This window comes from Cataglyphis hispanica, chromosome 8, assembly GCF_021464435.1.
Source record: "Cataglyphis hispanica isolate Lineage 1 chromosome 8, ULB_Chis1_1.0, whole genome shotgun sequence".
NCBI lineage: Eukaryota > Metazoa > Arthropoda > Insecta > Hymenoptera > Formicidae > Cataglyphis > Cataglyphis hispanica.
The window spans coordinates 4,634,821-4,650,568 of record NC_065961.1 but is presented as its reverse complement, the minus strand read 5'-3'; the positions used below and the strand labels follow the sequence as shown (position 1 = coordinate 4,650,568).

The 15,748-nt window shown below is 39.0% G+C and overlaps 4 protein-coding genes across 10 annotated transcripts in view; 2 read left to right on the top strand and 2 right to left on the bottom strand.

Annotated features, from left to right (window-relative positions):
* The window catches only part of LOC126851456 (MICAL-like protein 1), a 65,050-nt gene extending 61,692 nt beyond the window's left edge, over nt 1-3,358 (top strand). For all 4 annotated transcript variants that reach the window (XM_050595455.1, XM_050595456.1, XM_050595454.1 and 1 more), the window contains 7 exons: nt 79-1,406; nt 1,490-1,718; nt 1,848-2,189; nt 2,302-2,437; nt 2,512-2,740; nt 2,835-2,947; nt 3,025-3,358. In XM_050595455.1, coding sequence (XP_050451412.1) covers nt 79-1,406; nt 1,490-1,718; nt 1,848-2,189; nt 2,302-2,437; nt 2,512-2,740; nt 2,835-2,947; nt 3,025-3,206 — 2,559 coding nt within the window. In that variant the 3' untranslated portion in view covers nt 3,207-3,358. The remainder of the gene's footprint in view (nt 1-78; nt 1,407-1,489; nt 1,719-1,847; nt 2,190-2,301; nt 2,438-2,511; nt 2,741-2,834; nt 2,948-3,024) is intronic.
* On the bottom strand, nt 3,244-5,418 carry LOC126851485 (protein-lysine N-methyltransferase EEF2KMT). 2 transcript variants are annotated; one of them, XM_050595526.1, is made up of 5 exons: nt 5,182-5,418; nt 4,526-4,662; nt 4,240-4,428; nt 3,636-4,134; nt 3,244-3,539 (listed from the first exon to the last, which is right to left on the bottom strand). In XM_050595526.1, the coding sequence occupies exons 1-5, from the start codon at nt 5,357-5,359 to the stop codon at nt 3,433-3,435; spliced, it is 1,110 nt and encodes a 369-aa protein (XP_050451483.1). In that variant the 5' UTR covers nt 5,360-5,418; the 3' UTR covers nt 3,244-3,432. The 2 variants fall into 2 exon arrangements, with proteins under 2 accessions (XP_050451483.1, XP_050451484.1); XM_050595527.1 differs by having other exon boundaries at nt 4,526-4,669; nt 4,752-5,260.
* Nucleotides 5,419-5,549: 131 nt separating this feature from the next.
* On the top strand, nt 5,550-8,398 carry LOC126851478 (polymerase delta-interacting protein 3-like). Its single transcript, XM_050595513.1, has 7 exons — nt 5,550-5,768; nt 6,189-6,589; nt 6,840-7,057; nt 7,148-7,203; nt 7,286-7,508; nt 7,581-7,789; nt 8,066-8,398. Exons 1-7 carry the CDS (start codon nt 5,695-5,697, stop codon nt 8,142-8,144), a joined length of 1,260 nt encoding a protein of 419 aa, XP_050451470.1. The 5' UTR covers nt 5,550-5,694; the 3' UTR covers nt 8,145-8,398.
* A 344-nt stretch (nt 8,399-8,742) lies between these two features.
* LOC126851462 (BICD family-like cargo adapter 1) overlaps nt 8,743-15,748 on the bottom strand; it is a 29,482-nt gene continuing 22,476 nt past the window's right edge. For 2 of the 3 annotated variants that reach the window (XM_050595486.1, XM_050595485.1), the window contains exons 2-7: nt 13,950-14,062; nt 13,547-13,695; nt 12,719-12,905; nt 12,317-12,591; nt 12,013-12,166; nt 8,743-10,612 (exon numbers count right to left, since the gene is read on the bottom strand). In XM_050595486.1, coding sequence (XP_050451443.1) covers nt 9,347-10,612; nt 12,013-12,166; nt 12,317-12,591; nt 12,719-12,905; nt 13,547-13,695; nt 13,950-14,062 — 2,144 coding nt within the window. In that variant the 3' untranslated portion in view covers nt 8,743-9,346. Of the gene's footprint in view, nt 10,613-12,012; nt 12,167-12,316; nt 12,592-12,718; nt 12,906-13,546; nt 13,696-13,949; nt 14,063-14,847; nt 15,042-15,748 lie in introns of those variants that run through there. The other variant, XM_050595484.1, reaches the window with a different exon arrangement.

Sequence of the window (15,748 nt, the reverse complement as noted above, 5' to 3'; positions counted from 1 at the left end):
GATTATTATTATTATTATTTTTTTTTTTCGACAATATCTTTTTTGCGTTCGGAATAAGCATTAAACTTGTGTACGCAGGATGTACAGAATCTACTGGAAAAGGCTATGGTGCCCGATCTGATCTCCCACACATCGCAGATGCGCAAGAGTTTCATGGCCGACCACCTTCTCTCTGAGATCGACGAGTCCACTGCGAGAGACACGAATACAAAGGATGTCGAGGTCGATGCGGATTATGGCGAAGAGGGGAAGAGCAGGATCGGCTCGGCATTCCCAGACGACGACGAGAATGAGGAGGAAGAGGATGAGGAAGAAGAGGAGGAGGAGGGAAAATCTCGTAGCTCCGCGACGGATTCCCCAGATGCGGCGGAGTCCAGCGTTGAGCGATACAATGTACATAGCGCGTTAAATAGCTTAAACATTAGGAGCGACGAGGATCAACGATCGACTGCCATTTCATTCCATGACGTAGACAAGGAGAAAAAAGATAAAGATACCAAAGAGTCGCCAGGTCGTGCCAATGAACGAGCCAATCCCGAAACAAAACTATCCTTGGTACAGAAGAGACTCCAAATGTTTGAGGCTCGGGACAAAATAGATTGTACTAAAAGAAAGATGGATCAAGGCAAGGTGAAAAGTTCAGTGACTCAGGATAATTCCTGGGATCTGGAACCGGACGTTCTTCGAGTTAATCCGAAAGAACGTTCGGAAAAGAGCCTCGAGGAAATCTCGATGATTAAAAGTACCAATCAACGTAAAGATAGTTTTGAGTATATCGGCAAACAACGAAAGGATGAAGATTCGATAATTACAAATATCGAGAAACGCAAAGAAAGTTTCTCAGAAGATGTTTCGCGAGCGAATAGTGAAGGACAACATATTACTAATAACACGCGACTCGAAGAAAGCACAAAAGTTGAGAATATCGAGAGAAGAAAGGAGAGTCTCGCAGAGATAGAACCAAGAAAGGATAATGATGTAGAAAAATTTTATGAGAATGTGGGAAGCAGCGTGCTAACCGCGAGAGGAATCGACTTAAGCAACCATAAAGATTATCCGGAAGACTTGAATCCCTTCAAGAGCGACGAAGAGGATAGCATCACGGAAAGCAAAATGGGGATCACAATAGATAACTCTAGAAATAGCAAAGTATCAACTAATCCGTTCGATAGCGAAGACGAGGAGGACGTCGAGGAACTTGAACCACCAAAACCAGCAGCTAGGAGTAAATTAGAAAATCGGGGAATCATAATGGGAGCGCCCGTAACCAAGCGGGTTTTGGCTGCGCCACAAATCAATCTCAATCCATTCTGGAGTGACGAGGAAGAGGAGCACGATAGCGATAAGGAGGGACGAGGTACAGGGCCGCAAGGAAACATGCCTATACCGAAACCGCGAACTATCAAGTATGTTGTATTTTAGCAAATGTTTGTAATTTATTTCAGCGAATACGATAGTATTCCGAATAATTTTCCTATTATACGAACAGGACCACTTCTGAAATAAACGTCGCATCGCGGAAAACCGATTTGAATCGTGGAAGCATGTACGCATCTAATAGTTCTTTGACTAGCTCGGAGTCGACCACAACTCCCAGCGGAACATACAGGAAGAAGAAACCCGCCCCGCAGCCGCCGGCCGCGAAGGAATTGTTTTCGTCCGATCAGCGCGAATCGCCCGTGCTCAAGTCTACTCACAATACACTACCTTCGTATCACGTATGTTTTAAAATAACTTCACTTTTTAATTCGATCTCTATTTTAACAGAAACAAACTTTATTCTATACATGTATAAATCTCGAGAAGGAAAAGAGCTTTTCATTATCTTTTATTCTCTCTCGTGATAGACTCTCTCATTATCACCTCGCACAACGCCGCGAGCTCGGAAATCCAAGCCGGCACCTCCACCGCCAATGCCGACCAGCACACCCCGTAACGTATCGATCGGTAGCGCGCTAAGTTTCGAGGAATCTCCCATAATCAAGCCTCGCGATTACGATCACAGCCTAAACATGTGGGAAGATCAGAAAACGAACAAAGACGAGGCAAATCGAAATAGGCAAAGCTTGAGTGGCATCTCGTGCAATGACAGTTCCTCCTACATGTCTTATAGTGATAAAAGCGTCCAAGGAAAATGGAAGAGGAAAAAGGGTCCTGCGCCACCGCGACCAATTCCGCACAGGAGAAAGGTATAATTCTATTTTTTTTTCGTATGATGTACTTGTTATCAATGCAATTTCCGAGGAACAAGTTTCGAGCGTGTAAATAGATATTTATATCAATGTGATTTTTTACTCGCAGATCAAAGTGATATCTATGAAAGATGTGAAATTAGAATTAGACGAAATAGAATTGCAACAGCAAGGTTTAGAGAAACAAGGCGTACGATTGGAACAATTAATACGAGATAAATGCGAATCCGGACCTAGAACAGAAGGTAAGAAACGCTTAAGAATAATCATATAAATTATTATAAAGATGTAACTAATGATTAATCCGTTAAATTGACAGAGTCATCGCTTGGCATGGATGTGGAGGAATTGGTTTTGGAGTTATTCGCATTAGTGAATGAAAAGAACGAATTGTTTCGAAGACAGGCTGAATTAATGCTACTAAGGAGGCAGCAAAGATTAGAGGAGGAACATGCTGAAGTGGAATATCAAATACGATGTCTCATGTGCCAACCAGAAGCTACTAAAACGGACTTTGACAAACAGAGAGAAGAAGCATTGATACAAAGGTATTCTAGAAATATCTAATTTGTATAAAATATTTAAAAGTTACTGGCATAAAAAACGTATATAACGTATATAACGCTCTTCTTTGCATTGTAGATTAGTAGAAATTGTAGAGAGACGGAACGAAATTGTCGAATGCTTGGAAATGGATCGTCGAAGAGAGGTGGAGGAAGATAAAAGCATAAATAAACATATGGGGTTATTTGCTGGTAGGCAACAAGATGATAGTTTTATTTATTCAAAATATAAATTTTTGTAAAATTAATAGTTAATACTTGTCTTCTAGCGAGAAACAAGAATGAGCTATCGGACAAAAATAACGATTCTTTCAACGCGGGAAAAACAAAGAAAGGAAAAGCAAAAGAGAAATTAAGAAAATTGAAAAAGGTCGTAAAAAAGGATGCCGATAAAGATGTGGATGAGACTGAGGTAAAACTCAAACGCCATAATAAGCGAAAATGGTTTTGAGTCATGTGACAGCGTTAACAGTTAAAAGTTATATAAATAGATACATACAAAATATATTTCATATTTAATACTTTTATACATATTTTTAACACTTTGTTATTTATATATGTAGGAAGTTAGCTAAGGTTATTAATAAATTCACCCGTTTAATAGCCCTCCTAGTCTGATTATCTCCCAATTGTAAATAAGTCGATAATATCAATCATTTGGAATGAAATTTTCCATATCAAATTTTCCGAAAAATCTTCAATATTCGAACAGGCGAATTAATCGATTGTATCGACACAGTCCATTTTGGTGAGGTACATTCTTCAAAAGCAAGATTATGATTTCCTAAAAAAAAGGAAAAGAAAAACTTTGATTTTCTTTTTTGGCATTTAGATTGAAGTATTTGATAAAATTTCTTTAATTTCTAACAGAAAAAATTACCTAAATGCTCCAAAAACTGCGAAATAGTGTTCTCATTGCGAACTGTGGCAGCAAATATAGCATAATTATTTGATGTTAAAAGATGCTTTAATCCTAATGTCAATGAATCAAACGAATCGCTTTCATAAAGAATATCGGCAGCAATAATTATGTCAGGCTGCGAGAAACCCTCCGTTATATATTTATTAATATCTTGCCATTTCAAATCTATTATTTGAATGTTAGTTTGTTTATATTTTAATTGTAATTTTAGCCTTAATGATGTATCACTCATGTTTGATAGTTTATGTTGCTTGTTCAACAGGAAATTAAGTTTTACATTTTTACAGAGCATATCTAGTACTTTCGGATGACAATCGGAGAAAATATATTGTTTTGGAGAGCATATACTAATAACGCTCATACCAGTCAATCCAACTCCGCATCCAAGTTCTAATATATTCTTTTCATGGAACTGTTCTATATTTTCTGCACACCAATCACTTAATACTGCAGCACCCTATTGATTGTATCATAATATATGTTGCGTCAATAATTCTTAAATATGTAAAATAATTGTGTCAGTATTATTTAAAAATTTCTCATATATACAAGATGATAATACCTGCCAGCTGCATAAACCTGTAGTTCCTTTCGAAATTAGATTTGTACTCTCCTTCAATGTGATGCAATTTAATGTTCCATTTTCTATTAAAAAATGACGGTAATGCACAGGTTCTTCATCTTGCAATGATATTAATCTACAATATGTTGTGTATAAGTCGTCATGAATTTCATTACCGCTTTCTTCTATCTGAATCATATATATATAATAAAAGAAAAAAATTTTGTACTTTTTAATTTGTGAAATATCTTATTGTCACAAAATTAAATTTAAAAAAAAGTAAAACCTTTGCCATAAATAATTTTAAAAACGCTTTCTGATATGATGTTTTTATTGGATATCGCTTAATCAAATCACTATTTATTGTACTATCTAAGATTTGCTTTTGGATATCTAAATCAAAAGGATAATCCTTATTTCCATCTGAAAGCTGTAAAATATTTTTTCAATTGTCAAATTGTTGCATAAAATTATAGAATTAATTATAAAATTATATATATGTATTTACATACCAGGAAGTTCATTTTAATTATCGCGGTACAGCAAAGAAATTGTTTCGTTAAATATTTCACAATAGAAATATCACGTTGCGTATCACTATCCATCGGATAATATATTTAAATTAAAAGCAAAATTGGAAACTCTGTGAAAGCTGTCACATGTCACATATGACCGGTCAGTCAGATTAGTCTACAGTTGTCATTTTTCTCGAATTAGTAAACACTTATGATTTATGAATATTTAGATGCGATATATGTCCAAAATTGGCGCGACTTGATGCATCAATAAAGAATTTGACAAATATCTGACTCAAAATGCAACCTCAATATGATTTGTCATTATTAACACAGATAATTCTGTGTTCCATCAAATGTCGCACAATCTTGGAACGGTCAATCTTTAATGTCAATGTGTAATCTGACAGGTATTTTTTGCACGCACCACAGGACGCGGCAACAAATGTCAGGGATAACCAATCACCGGATAACCAATCTACTCTATGTCCATTATTTCCGGAGAACTGCGACTGATTGGTCACGTGCATACATAGCATATAAAGGCTGCGTTCGGATAGCACGCTTTTAATGTTAGTATAATTCACAATCATTTCCAATTTCATTGTTTAAATTGATAAATAAAATCAAAATATATCTTGAAAGATGCATCCTTTTCGCTAAATATTTGACGAGAAATGTTTTTAACCGAGATGACAAATGTAAAAAGAGATAGAGATCCATCCAAGAATATATATATGTGTCTCTTTCTAATTCTGGTTCCGATTTTCTATAGGATAACATAGGCTTCATTCCGGATTCCGGTTCGGTCCTCCAATCCGAAACGAAGTCATATCCTAGTAACCATAACCTGAAACTGCAGCTTGTAGCTGTAGCTCTTCAGTTTGATAGATTCGATTGTGTCAGGTTGTGCGTATCCGCGTAATCGAATTTTTACGGTATGGCTGATATGGGCCTAAGTTTAGATGACATTATTAAAAAGTCGAAATCATCAGGAATGAGAGGCAGAGGAGGGTGAGCCAAATTCATCTAATTATCCAACGGAATTCTTTTTCCCCTATAGATTTATAACCTTTACAATCGTGAATTTTCCTCGGTCGAGAGAAATTGTCACCTTATAACCCGAAATCTTGACTCTCGGCACTTTTACCGTTTGAATAAATTAATTTAATAATATATCAAAAGAATCGGCGCTGAAAATAAATTCGCCCGCATATAATGTACGATGTATTCTAAATAGCTTATGGTGTAAATAGCTCAAAAGCAAAACCTTTTTTTTTGCCAATCAAATGTCCTTACCGATAGTATAATGTTTATATAGTTTGTATAATGACACATAGTTCAAGTTTATCGATCATCTCGCAATTTATTTTAATACTGATAAAAAAAAATGAAAGTCGGAAAGGAAATAATCGATTTTATATTGTTGGACAGGATTCGCAGGGGACTCAACAGAGGCTCGCGCGCGAATGGTTCTATGAGAGGACGTGGCTCGCATATAGTTACAGATGCACGATTTAAAATAATACAGAAAAATCGTGAAAAATTGACCGACGCCAGGGACAAGCTTGCGGAGATAGCAAAGCAGAGCGATGCTAGGATTAAATTGGACAAGATTCGAGCTTCTCAATATAAAAAGGATGTGCAACTTTCCGGAATTTCGCGAAAAACCGGCCGAAATGGCAGACTTTCGTTATCGACAAACAAGGTGCCACCTTTGATGCCACATGTATTGCCATCAAATATACCAGCACCCACAAGAGTAGTAGGCTACAGACCACCTTCCCTTTCTGAACCGCATTATTTAGGAGATATGAATATGGATTATAACGATGGTATGTGAATAGTGTAATGATGTATATTTATATGTCCATGATGGAACAAATAGAAACAAATTTTTGTTTCTCAGTCATCTGTTGACAATCATCAATTATAGAAATCATATACTCAATGAAATGCAAATTAGAAAGAGCAACACGATTTGTGATACGATAAAGAATTTATATATGTACAATATATATACTTTTAAGATGTATTTTATAAACATTTATGAAAAACATATAAAAAAGGAACTTACTTTTTCAGACTATTTAATGGATTCCTCTTCACTGAGAAGAACTGTGAGTAACGAGTATGCGCCAGCACCACCACCTCCACCTCCTGTGTTCAATATTCCGACTTCTCCCTATTCTTGGGTAAAGCCGACGAGCACTAATGTGGCTAGAATTCCAGCTCGAAAATCTGATATAGAAAGGGAACGAGAAAGACAGAGAGATTATAAACTCATTCCACGTTCTTCAATGGCAAGTAACTTTGCAGCAAAATCTTTCATGTGAGATTCTTACAATCTGTGTTTATTCTAATTTTTATAATTCTTTGTCTCTTTATTATAGACTAAAACTGTTTCGCCTCCTTATAAGGAGGACTGGAGTTTTGGAACAAAATCAAGGTAAATATTCCTGAATTGTACATAAGTTTTAAGAATGATTATAAACAAATATATTTATATATACTCTTTATCATTTCGACAGAACAATTTTGGCAGAAGAAACCGCAGATTCCAAGTACTATGATTCCAGAAGTCTTCGAGACATAAGTGTTAAATCGCGTCTTGATTCGTCTGTGAATAAATCGAGAATAATGGGCGCTTTATCGCGACCGAAAGCAAGTTCATCTAGTTCATCGACGCAATCAACTGGTTATCGAATTGTAGTATCCAATTTACAAGCGAACGTCACGCAAGAAGATATCAAGGTGCAGAATAATAATATATTTTTCAAATTCTCGCGCTTGTTACAAAATATTAATAAAAATTGAATTTTACAGGAATTATTTGAAGACGTTGGGGAATTACTGGTATCGAGATTAGTTCGTCCAGGCACGGCGGAAGTAATTTATAAAACATTGAAGGATGCGACTAAAGCAGTTGAAACTTATCATAATCGGCAATTAGATGGCCATCCGATGAAATGCCTTCTTGTTAATCCACGACCAAAAAATAATCCAACTGGACCAGCTGTGCGATCTCTTACAGAGTAAGTAACAAAATTTTTCTATATGTATTAAAAACGCATAGTTTTCCCTATGCTCTATTTTGATATCTTGTTGAATCATAATGAGACATCCGAATGCAGTATAAAGTTATTTATTTCGGTGTCGTGTAATAATTTTGTATAATTATTCGCATCTAGTTTTACAATTTATTAGGCTACAGCGATTAGTTTAAACATATAGAGAAAATATATAATCTTAAAATATGTTTCTTGAAAAGAGGCGCTCTCTTTTTCTTCACGACAATCTCTTTTCTACAGATCGAGGCGCAGTGTCAGCTCGAGTTATGTACAGCCGAGTTTAGGAGCGGTGCATCGCGCCTTATTTGATGATTCTTAATCGAATATATTATTGTATTAATGAATATATGAATGCTTCTTTTGATATAAGAAATATTAAAAAGGGAAATGTCACATGTATATTTAAGACATCATCAATGCAGGATAATTTTAGGGAAATGGAATAGAGAAAAGACAGTATGCAGATCTCACCTGCGCGTTAAATTTGCGCGCTTATTCGTGCGCAAATCCAATTCCCATCTGCGATTGTATCGATAAAATAAACTTGTACCACTCATTATCTTCAATCTATAAGCGAACTTTGTGATTGTTTAACAAAATGGGAACCCGCGGATTTATCCTTGTCATTTTTATATGAATGTTTCTTTTTTTTATATCATATATGGCATTTTTTATTTTATTTACAGTTTTGTTATTTTGAGATATTTTAGATATAAAAAGTTATATTAGACGATTAAAATATTACAGAAATTTCGACCGTTGTCTGACGAATTTTCATTGAATATAATAATGTTTAGTTCTATTTATAAAGAAGCAAACACAAAGAAACAAATAGAAACAAATTTTTGTTTTTCATTGACGATCGGTGTTATAGGAATCGTATACTCGATGGAACTCAAACCAGAAGAACAATGCGATTTGTGATACGATAAAGAATTTATTTATATACGTACAACATCATCATCACAATATATTCAACTACAAAATACAAAAGCTAACATCGCGAGCATGCTGCTGACATGCACTAATTGTAAGGATTATCTCCTCTCCGGAGAAGGGGTAGGGAGAGGGGAGTAGGCATCGGGAAGAGTGGTACGAGCAGTTTTCGAGTTAGAAGTCGGATTTTGACACGTGTAGTAAATGGCACATAAATAAGTTTTTTTTTTCTTCTCCGTAAACATATGTACGGCACCGTAATAGCGCTCAATATTCGCCATCTCGTCGTATGGAAGGAAGGCGATATACAATGGGGAGATATACGAAATGTCGAAACTTAAAGCTAACGCCGACGTGTTAATTAGTGCCTACAAAAATCATTGTCACGCTACACGTCCGCGTCATCGAATATTTACAAGTACAAAACAATACTGAATCTTCATCCTGGAATGAATAATGTGGATCAAACGCGCGGGGATCTATCCTAGTCCGAGAGAGAAGAAGAGAGATATAATCGAAATTCAAATATAAAACTCTACATCTTGCTTTCCTTCGCTTCACTCCGTCTATTCATAGTCATCCTGTTTAACTCCTACGATGATGATGATGATGATGATGATGATTGTTGTTTCGGGACTTATTGTTCGGCGTGCGAAGGACCTCCGCGTAAGACATCTCCAACCGCTTTAATCGTGCCACCTCTTCGGACGCCGTGCTAGGCTTGAAATCTCTGTACTCGTAATTGTTGTGCGGCTGCTGCTGCTCGCTCGATCCTCGCGTACATGCGTGCTGTTGTCTCCTGTTGTTGTCCCTCGGTCGCGTTGTCGTCGCATTGTGCTGACCGTTCCATGTCTCCGAGTGCTCGTGCTCGGCCGGATTGAACGGCTTGAACCTCCTTCGTCCACTGTTTGGCTTGGGAGGTACGAATTTCGGATTCGTCGTAGGGATGACATCCGGCGTGGTCGAGCGATCGTTGTAGTGCGCTCTCTTGCCGCCGAAGTTTTTCTTCGCCGAGGACTTTTTACGCATACGCAAGTTGACAGACACATAGTCCATCCTGCAACCTGCATCCTTGCCATCGGACTGTTTTGCACCGGATTTGTTGTCGGATTGTTGGTCATTCTTGGCGCTTGGTGGGCTGCAAGCAGATTGCACTCGGCTGAAGACCGGTTCCGACACCACCGATGACACCATGGACGACATGACGCTTTGATTATCGTCCGTCGCCTCACTCTGCAGATCTTCCTGAAACGATGTCTCGTACGTTGTCTGAGACGTAGTGGATTCGTCCAACAACGGCAATTTTTCACCCTCGTCCTTTGCCTCGGCCGCTCGCTTCAGGACGCCGAAGATCTCGCTGAACAATTGCCGATACTCGGGCGTTTTGCGGAACCTGCTCTCGAACGGACTATTGTCATCGTAAATGCTGAACTTGCAGTCTTCGCCATCGGCGATGGAGCACAGGAACGAGCCCGGCCTGCCGTCCGTCTGCGTCGCCTTGTTGCTCGTCTCATCTGAGAAGCCTGAGGACGACGTCTCAGCTTCGGAGAAATCTGTCGGGGTGGCTGAAAAGGGTTTCTTGCCTGAGTTGTCGGACGCTTTGGATCGCGAAGCGATCTTGTTTGATTCTGGACCAGTGGCAACAGCGTTCTCGGCGGAATAGAAATTGTTAAACTCTCCGGACATCTCCAGCTCCTCCTGCAACGACATGCACGCGGGATTGGGCGCGTCTTTACGACGCGGCTGACAGTGTCTCTGCACTTCCAACAAGGCCTGATATTTCTCCACCAAGACTCGATAAGGGTTCGCGCTGTCCAACTCATCCGTACACTCGTTCTTGGTGTCTGTTTCCTGCGTGCAAGGTAACATATGTGTAGATGAAATTATGCAAGGATATAATTCTACGAGCAATTCTACGTTGCAATTATAGGAATCTAATTAAGAGTATTATTCAGTGGACAAGAAAAAAGCGATTAGCGTTCAACAATTATGCCATTTAAAATGTACTATTTTTTATATTAATATGAAAAGTCACGCAATATTGTTTCTTACTTACTACATTAGTAAAGGATGTAAAGCATTGTGCACAGAAACGAAGAATGACTGGAAGTAGAAAGGAGAAAAGGACACATGCACATGCCAGATTTATAGGATATTAAAAACTACAAAGTTTCATGAGAAAAAGTGTTTTATTTAATATCTTATAAATCTGGCACTTGTACATTGTACACAAAAGTAATCAGAGAGAATAATTCGACTAGAGACGCAGCGATACAAAAGCTTTGTCATGCTCAAAACGACAGTAATCAGCACATATATTTACATTTGCTTACACTAGATTCGTAATTTTGTCAAAGTATATCAAAAAGTGAATACAGTCTTTAGCTTTTTGGGAATCGAGTAATAGATTTGCCGCAGTGACATACACGAGATCTAAATGCCTTACAATTCGTCAGAGGAAAGCAATTTAGATTTTAATAATTTTCTAATAATCATAAAATCAAATCTCTCCCATAATTTAAATAAAATAAATAGGTTATATCCTTTCTTTGTACAACATAATATGAATATATTACTATATAACGTATCATTTAAAATCGCGTGACATTTTAAATGTACATATATAAATAATCAGCAATATGAGTTACATAACTATTATGTAATAACAAAGAGAGCAAACTCTTTCAGAAAGAAATTGCAAACATTTTTCCCTTATTCATTAGAAGTCAAGAGATTATGAATTTTCCCCATTTTGATTAATGAAACATGATTGCTTGCTATGCATGCTAAATTAAAAAATCTTTGATTTCCGGCGTCTAAACAGCCAAAGTGTAAAGACAACCAATGACATTCTACGAAAAATGAACAATGGTATTCGAAGAGGTGCGAACGCAATCGGAACGATGAAGCGGACGCTAACGTAGATGATAGCTTCGGAAAAATTAAACAACAACAACGGCACTCTCGTACAAGCGAATATCCTCCACAACAGCGAATTATACCATTTACGTGCCGTCATTAGCTCGTATTTCGCAAAGTTTGTCATTTCCTAAAGCAGACAAAAGAGAGTTACTATAGGAGTTCTAAACAAGCAGATAACCGGTCGAAAATAGAGACATGGTAGCGATAGAGAGAGAAGAGGAGGATTCGTCGTTAAACATGCGAACATACGATAGTTGACACATACGATAGTTGAGAAAGAGAGATTCGCGAGAATTGGATATGAAAGAAAGGAAAGAGAGAGAAAATACCTGCACTGTTTGCTCAGAATCGCGCTGAGTCTCACTGATTAACGACTCGGCCACGCTTATGTCATCGTACTCCTCCTGATCCAGCATGATGGAGAGCTCGTCGTGTGTTCTCGTATCCATACCGCGCAAACATCGCCCGCACAATTGACCTCGTCTATAAAAACACATTCACAAAATCTTACGTCAATGGATCGATTGGTTTTATCGAGATGAAGAATCCTTTTTAAAGGTGCGTACGATAGATAAACTAAATTTTTTAGTTAGATGTGTGGAGGACGAGCAATGTATAGAAAGAGAGAAGTACCTGACTTCTTCTAATGTGTTTATTTCATCCTGCAGGCTCTTGACATCCTGCACTTTATTACGCATATCTGTCAACTGTTCCTCCAGAGCGCTATTCTCCTGCAACAAAGTGGTCAACTGCTGACTGAGCTCGGAAACCTTCGTCTGCTCTCTGGCTCTTTGGCTACGGGCCTCCTGCAATTGCCTCAGCAACTCGGTTATTTCTTCTTCGCGGTCACTCGCTGTGGTCGCGATGACAGTCTCCTGAGAGGACTTCGGCGAGCTCGGGGCAGCTCTCTGAAAGAGAAAACAGATCGCATTGTCAACTCTCTCGGTTAAAAGAAGACACAGTCTCGAGTTACGTATCTTAGAATATGCTTAAAAACGGAATTCAAGATGAATCGTAAAATATTTGCGCGCTTACCTGTTTCTCGCTACCACCTTGCGTATCCGAAGTTTCCCAATTGATATTCTGTTGCTGTTGCTGTTGCTGCACATTATTACTCCTAGTCGGACTCGCAGCACGTTGACGTAGCTGTCCGGTCAAGTCGTCAATCTTCTTTTGAAGTTCCTCGCATCTTATTTCCAGATTCTCGATAGTCACGGATTGGCTGGACGTGCAAATCGATGATGATTATTATTATTATTGCGAAACACTGCGGTCGTACAATCATCTCGACGGGAACGACATATGTTCGAAGCAAGAAACGCGCGCCGTGGTGACACTTCGTGTCCGACTTGCTCGAGAATTCGCGTCTCTCAACTCTAAATTCGCGAAAAAAATACACGCGAACGCATTTTATTAATAATAAGGAAAAAAGAAGACTTATTGTCGGGAGAAAAACAGATCGCATCGGAAGATTAGAATGGTGTTAAATAGGAAAATAATACTTAATGACTCTGTACGAAGTGTAATTGTATCAGATTGTAATGAATTATGTATTTAGAAAGGTGAGCTTAGAACGGTTCACATGGCCGATACAATAAGAAACCGGTAAGATATAATAACAGATCTCCCTCTCGCTGGTACTTTTCAAAAGATATTCTTCGCGGTACTTCCAGCGGAATATTTTATTCCGAGTTTCAAACAATATATCTAAATTAAATGAATGAGAAAAAGCTATCAATTTTTTCTATCTTTCATTTTTTTCTTTGCTATTTAATAGTATCTCGCTCCTACCGAAGAGAAGCAGCATTGAAAGAAGAAAGAAAGAAAAGCAAACGAAAAAAGATATCGCATCGCGATGCCTACCTCTTAATCAGTTTTTTGTCGCTCGTGTTCTCGATCACCAGGTGATGATTCGCACGTTCCAAATCTTGTACGCTAACTTCCAGTTGCTCGTAGACTTTCAAGCGTGTATTGTTCACTTCTCTTAGAGCAGCGGTTTGTTTTTTCATGTACTGTAAATAGATAAACGACGCATGCATATTTACCGCGTAACGCAATTTCGAGATTAAATGATTCTCGTCGATCGTCGCGGTCTGAATTCCCTTAGCGGTACGATTGTCTTGTAAAAATAGTATTCGCCAACAAACTTTCTCAGTTTAAATTATTAGAGAATAAAACTATGCGGTTTGTGTGTTTCAGATGATAATTAGTCTTCGAACAAATTGCGTAACAACTGCACATAAATTAGTGCGAGATGTATAGTCACCTCGATCTCCTGCGTTTGCTCCTCTACGGTAGCTTGGTGCAGCTTGATAATGTTCTCCAACTCCTTATTCCGTTCCAACAGAGTCTTGCCGAGCTCCGCCGCCAATTGAAGATCTGCGCAAAACGTAAGTCACATTTTCATACGAATACTTCTCTTGTCTCGGATTAGAAAATATTTTCAAACGGATCTTCTTCATTGCGATTTATCCGAAATATCTCTATGCGCGTAAGAAAATCGTAATTCTAAAGAAGTTGATAAAATTATGTGTACCGAAAAATTTCACGTACACCTCGCACGTTTTCGGTTCATGTCCGTAAACTCGTTAAGAATATAAAAGAAACACCTAATGTCAACAGCATCGAAATCGACTTGGCTTGGTTACGAATGACAATGAACTGCGACACGAGTCGCAGGTTGTTGCTTTCCGTGCGAACGCTCCGGTTCGCGCTCCCTCATTCTGACACCGAACCAAGGGCCAAGGACCTTCGCGGAGAGTAAGCGACCGCGGTTACCGTTTACTCGGTTTCGTTGCGAAGCGACTCGAGGTATTCATAGATGCGTCAAATTCTGATAAAACCACGAGATTCACAATCGCAAAATATCGGAGATGTTTATAGATTCGATAAGCGACTCTACTCGAATCAATTGATTTATCCGATAAAATAGATTCGTAAATATAGCCGTTGCTATCGAGTTTGTAGAGTAAAGTGGAAATTTTTACCCTTCATTCACACCAATCATAATTTATTACACGATAACGATGTCTTTTAATGTTATCTTATCACCTGTTCTGCATTGAACACCATGTCTCAACATCACCGATATAATTGATAACACCATCAATATTCTGCGCACATATCTCTACACACGTTTCCCACATCTTCCCTTTCTTACTTACTACTTTCGGAAGATGTGCCCTTAAGACTTTTGAGATACGCGAGCTCGATAGAATAATCCCAGCCCTCTAACGAGTTCGTTTGGGTCTGGGGATCCCAGACCACATCCACGCTCTGGCCGCTCATGGCTCGCTCGTGATGGGCCTGCCAGCTCCCGGACTCGTTGGTTGCCCCTTTCGCGACACACGCGCAACCGGTTCCTTCGGAGGCGGCCGATCTTCTGCGGTTCCGCGGTAGCCAACTCGATCCGAACGTCGTGCACGGTAATTCAACTCCCTCTCCTCTCTCGTTCTCATCTCCCTTTCCCTCCCACCCTCGCGCTTCTGGGCCCGACTTGTGCCCCGTCTCTTTTTATCTCCGTCCCGAAAGGGGTCCCAGACCATAGTCACTTTCCAGAAGTGATTTTAAATTTTGGATAGCACGCCCGGTATGCGGTGATGTAAATTGGACCTTGATGTAAATTGGACGGACATTGACCCCTCCTTTTGTGTGTTTGTGCGTGGAAAGTGGCGCTAAGTTTACCGTAAAAAAAAATGATGTTCATCCTGATTACACATTCTAACAGAAAAATCTGTTCCCTTGTCCCCCTTTCTCGGGAGCATTCGGTTCCCTGAGCGCTCTCTGGGTGTACTCTCACTCCGCGTGCGGGATCTTCTTCCTTTCCCTTATATCGCCTTTCTATACGTGGCTCGTTTCCCTCGTTTGCGGGACGTGATAAGAGAAGGTGTCCCACTTGTGCGGATCGCGCGCATGCCGGAGAAAATGGGGGCTGTAGGTTGACGATGAAGGGTGATTTGACGGGAAGAATCTCTCGCGCTCGCTTAAAGATTCAGGAAGAACGAAGTATCCTTCTATATTCGCGTTTTTTTTTTTCACCGAGATCAAAACAGCGCCGTAAGATTT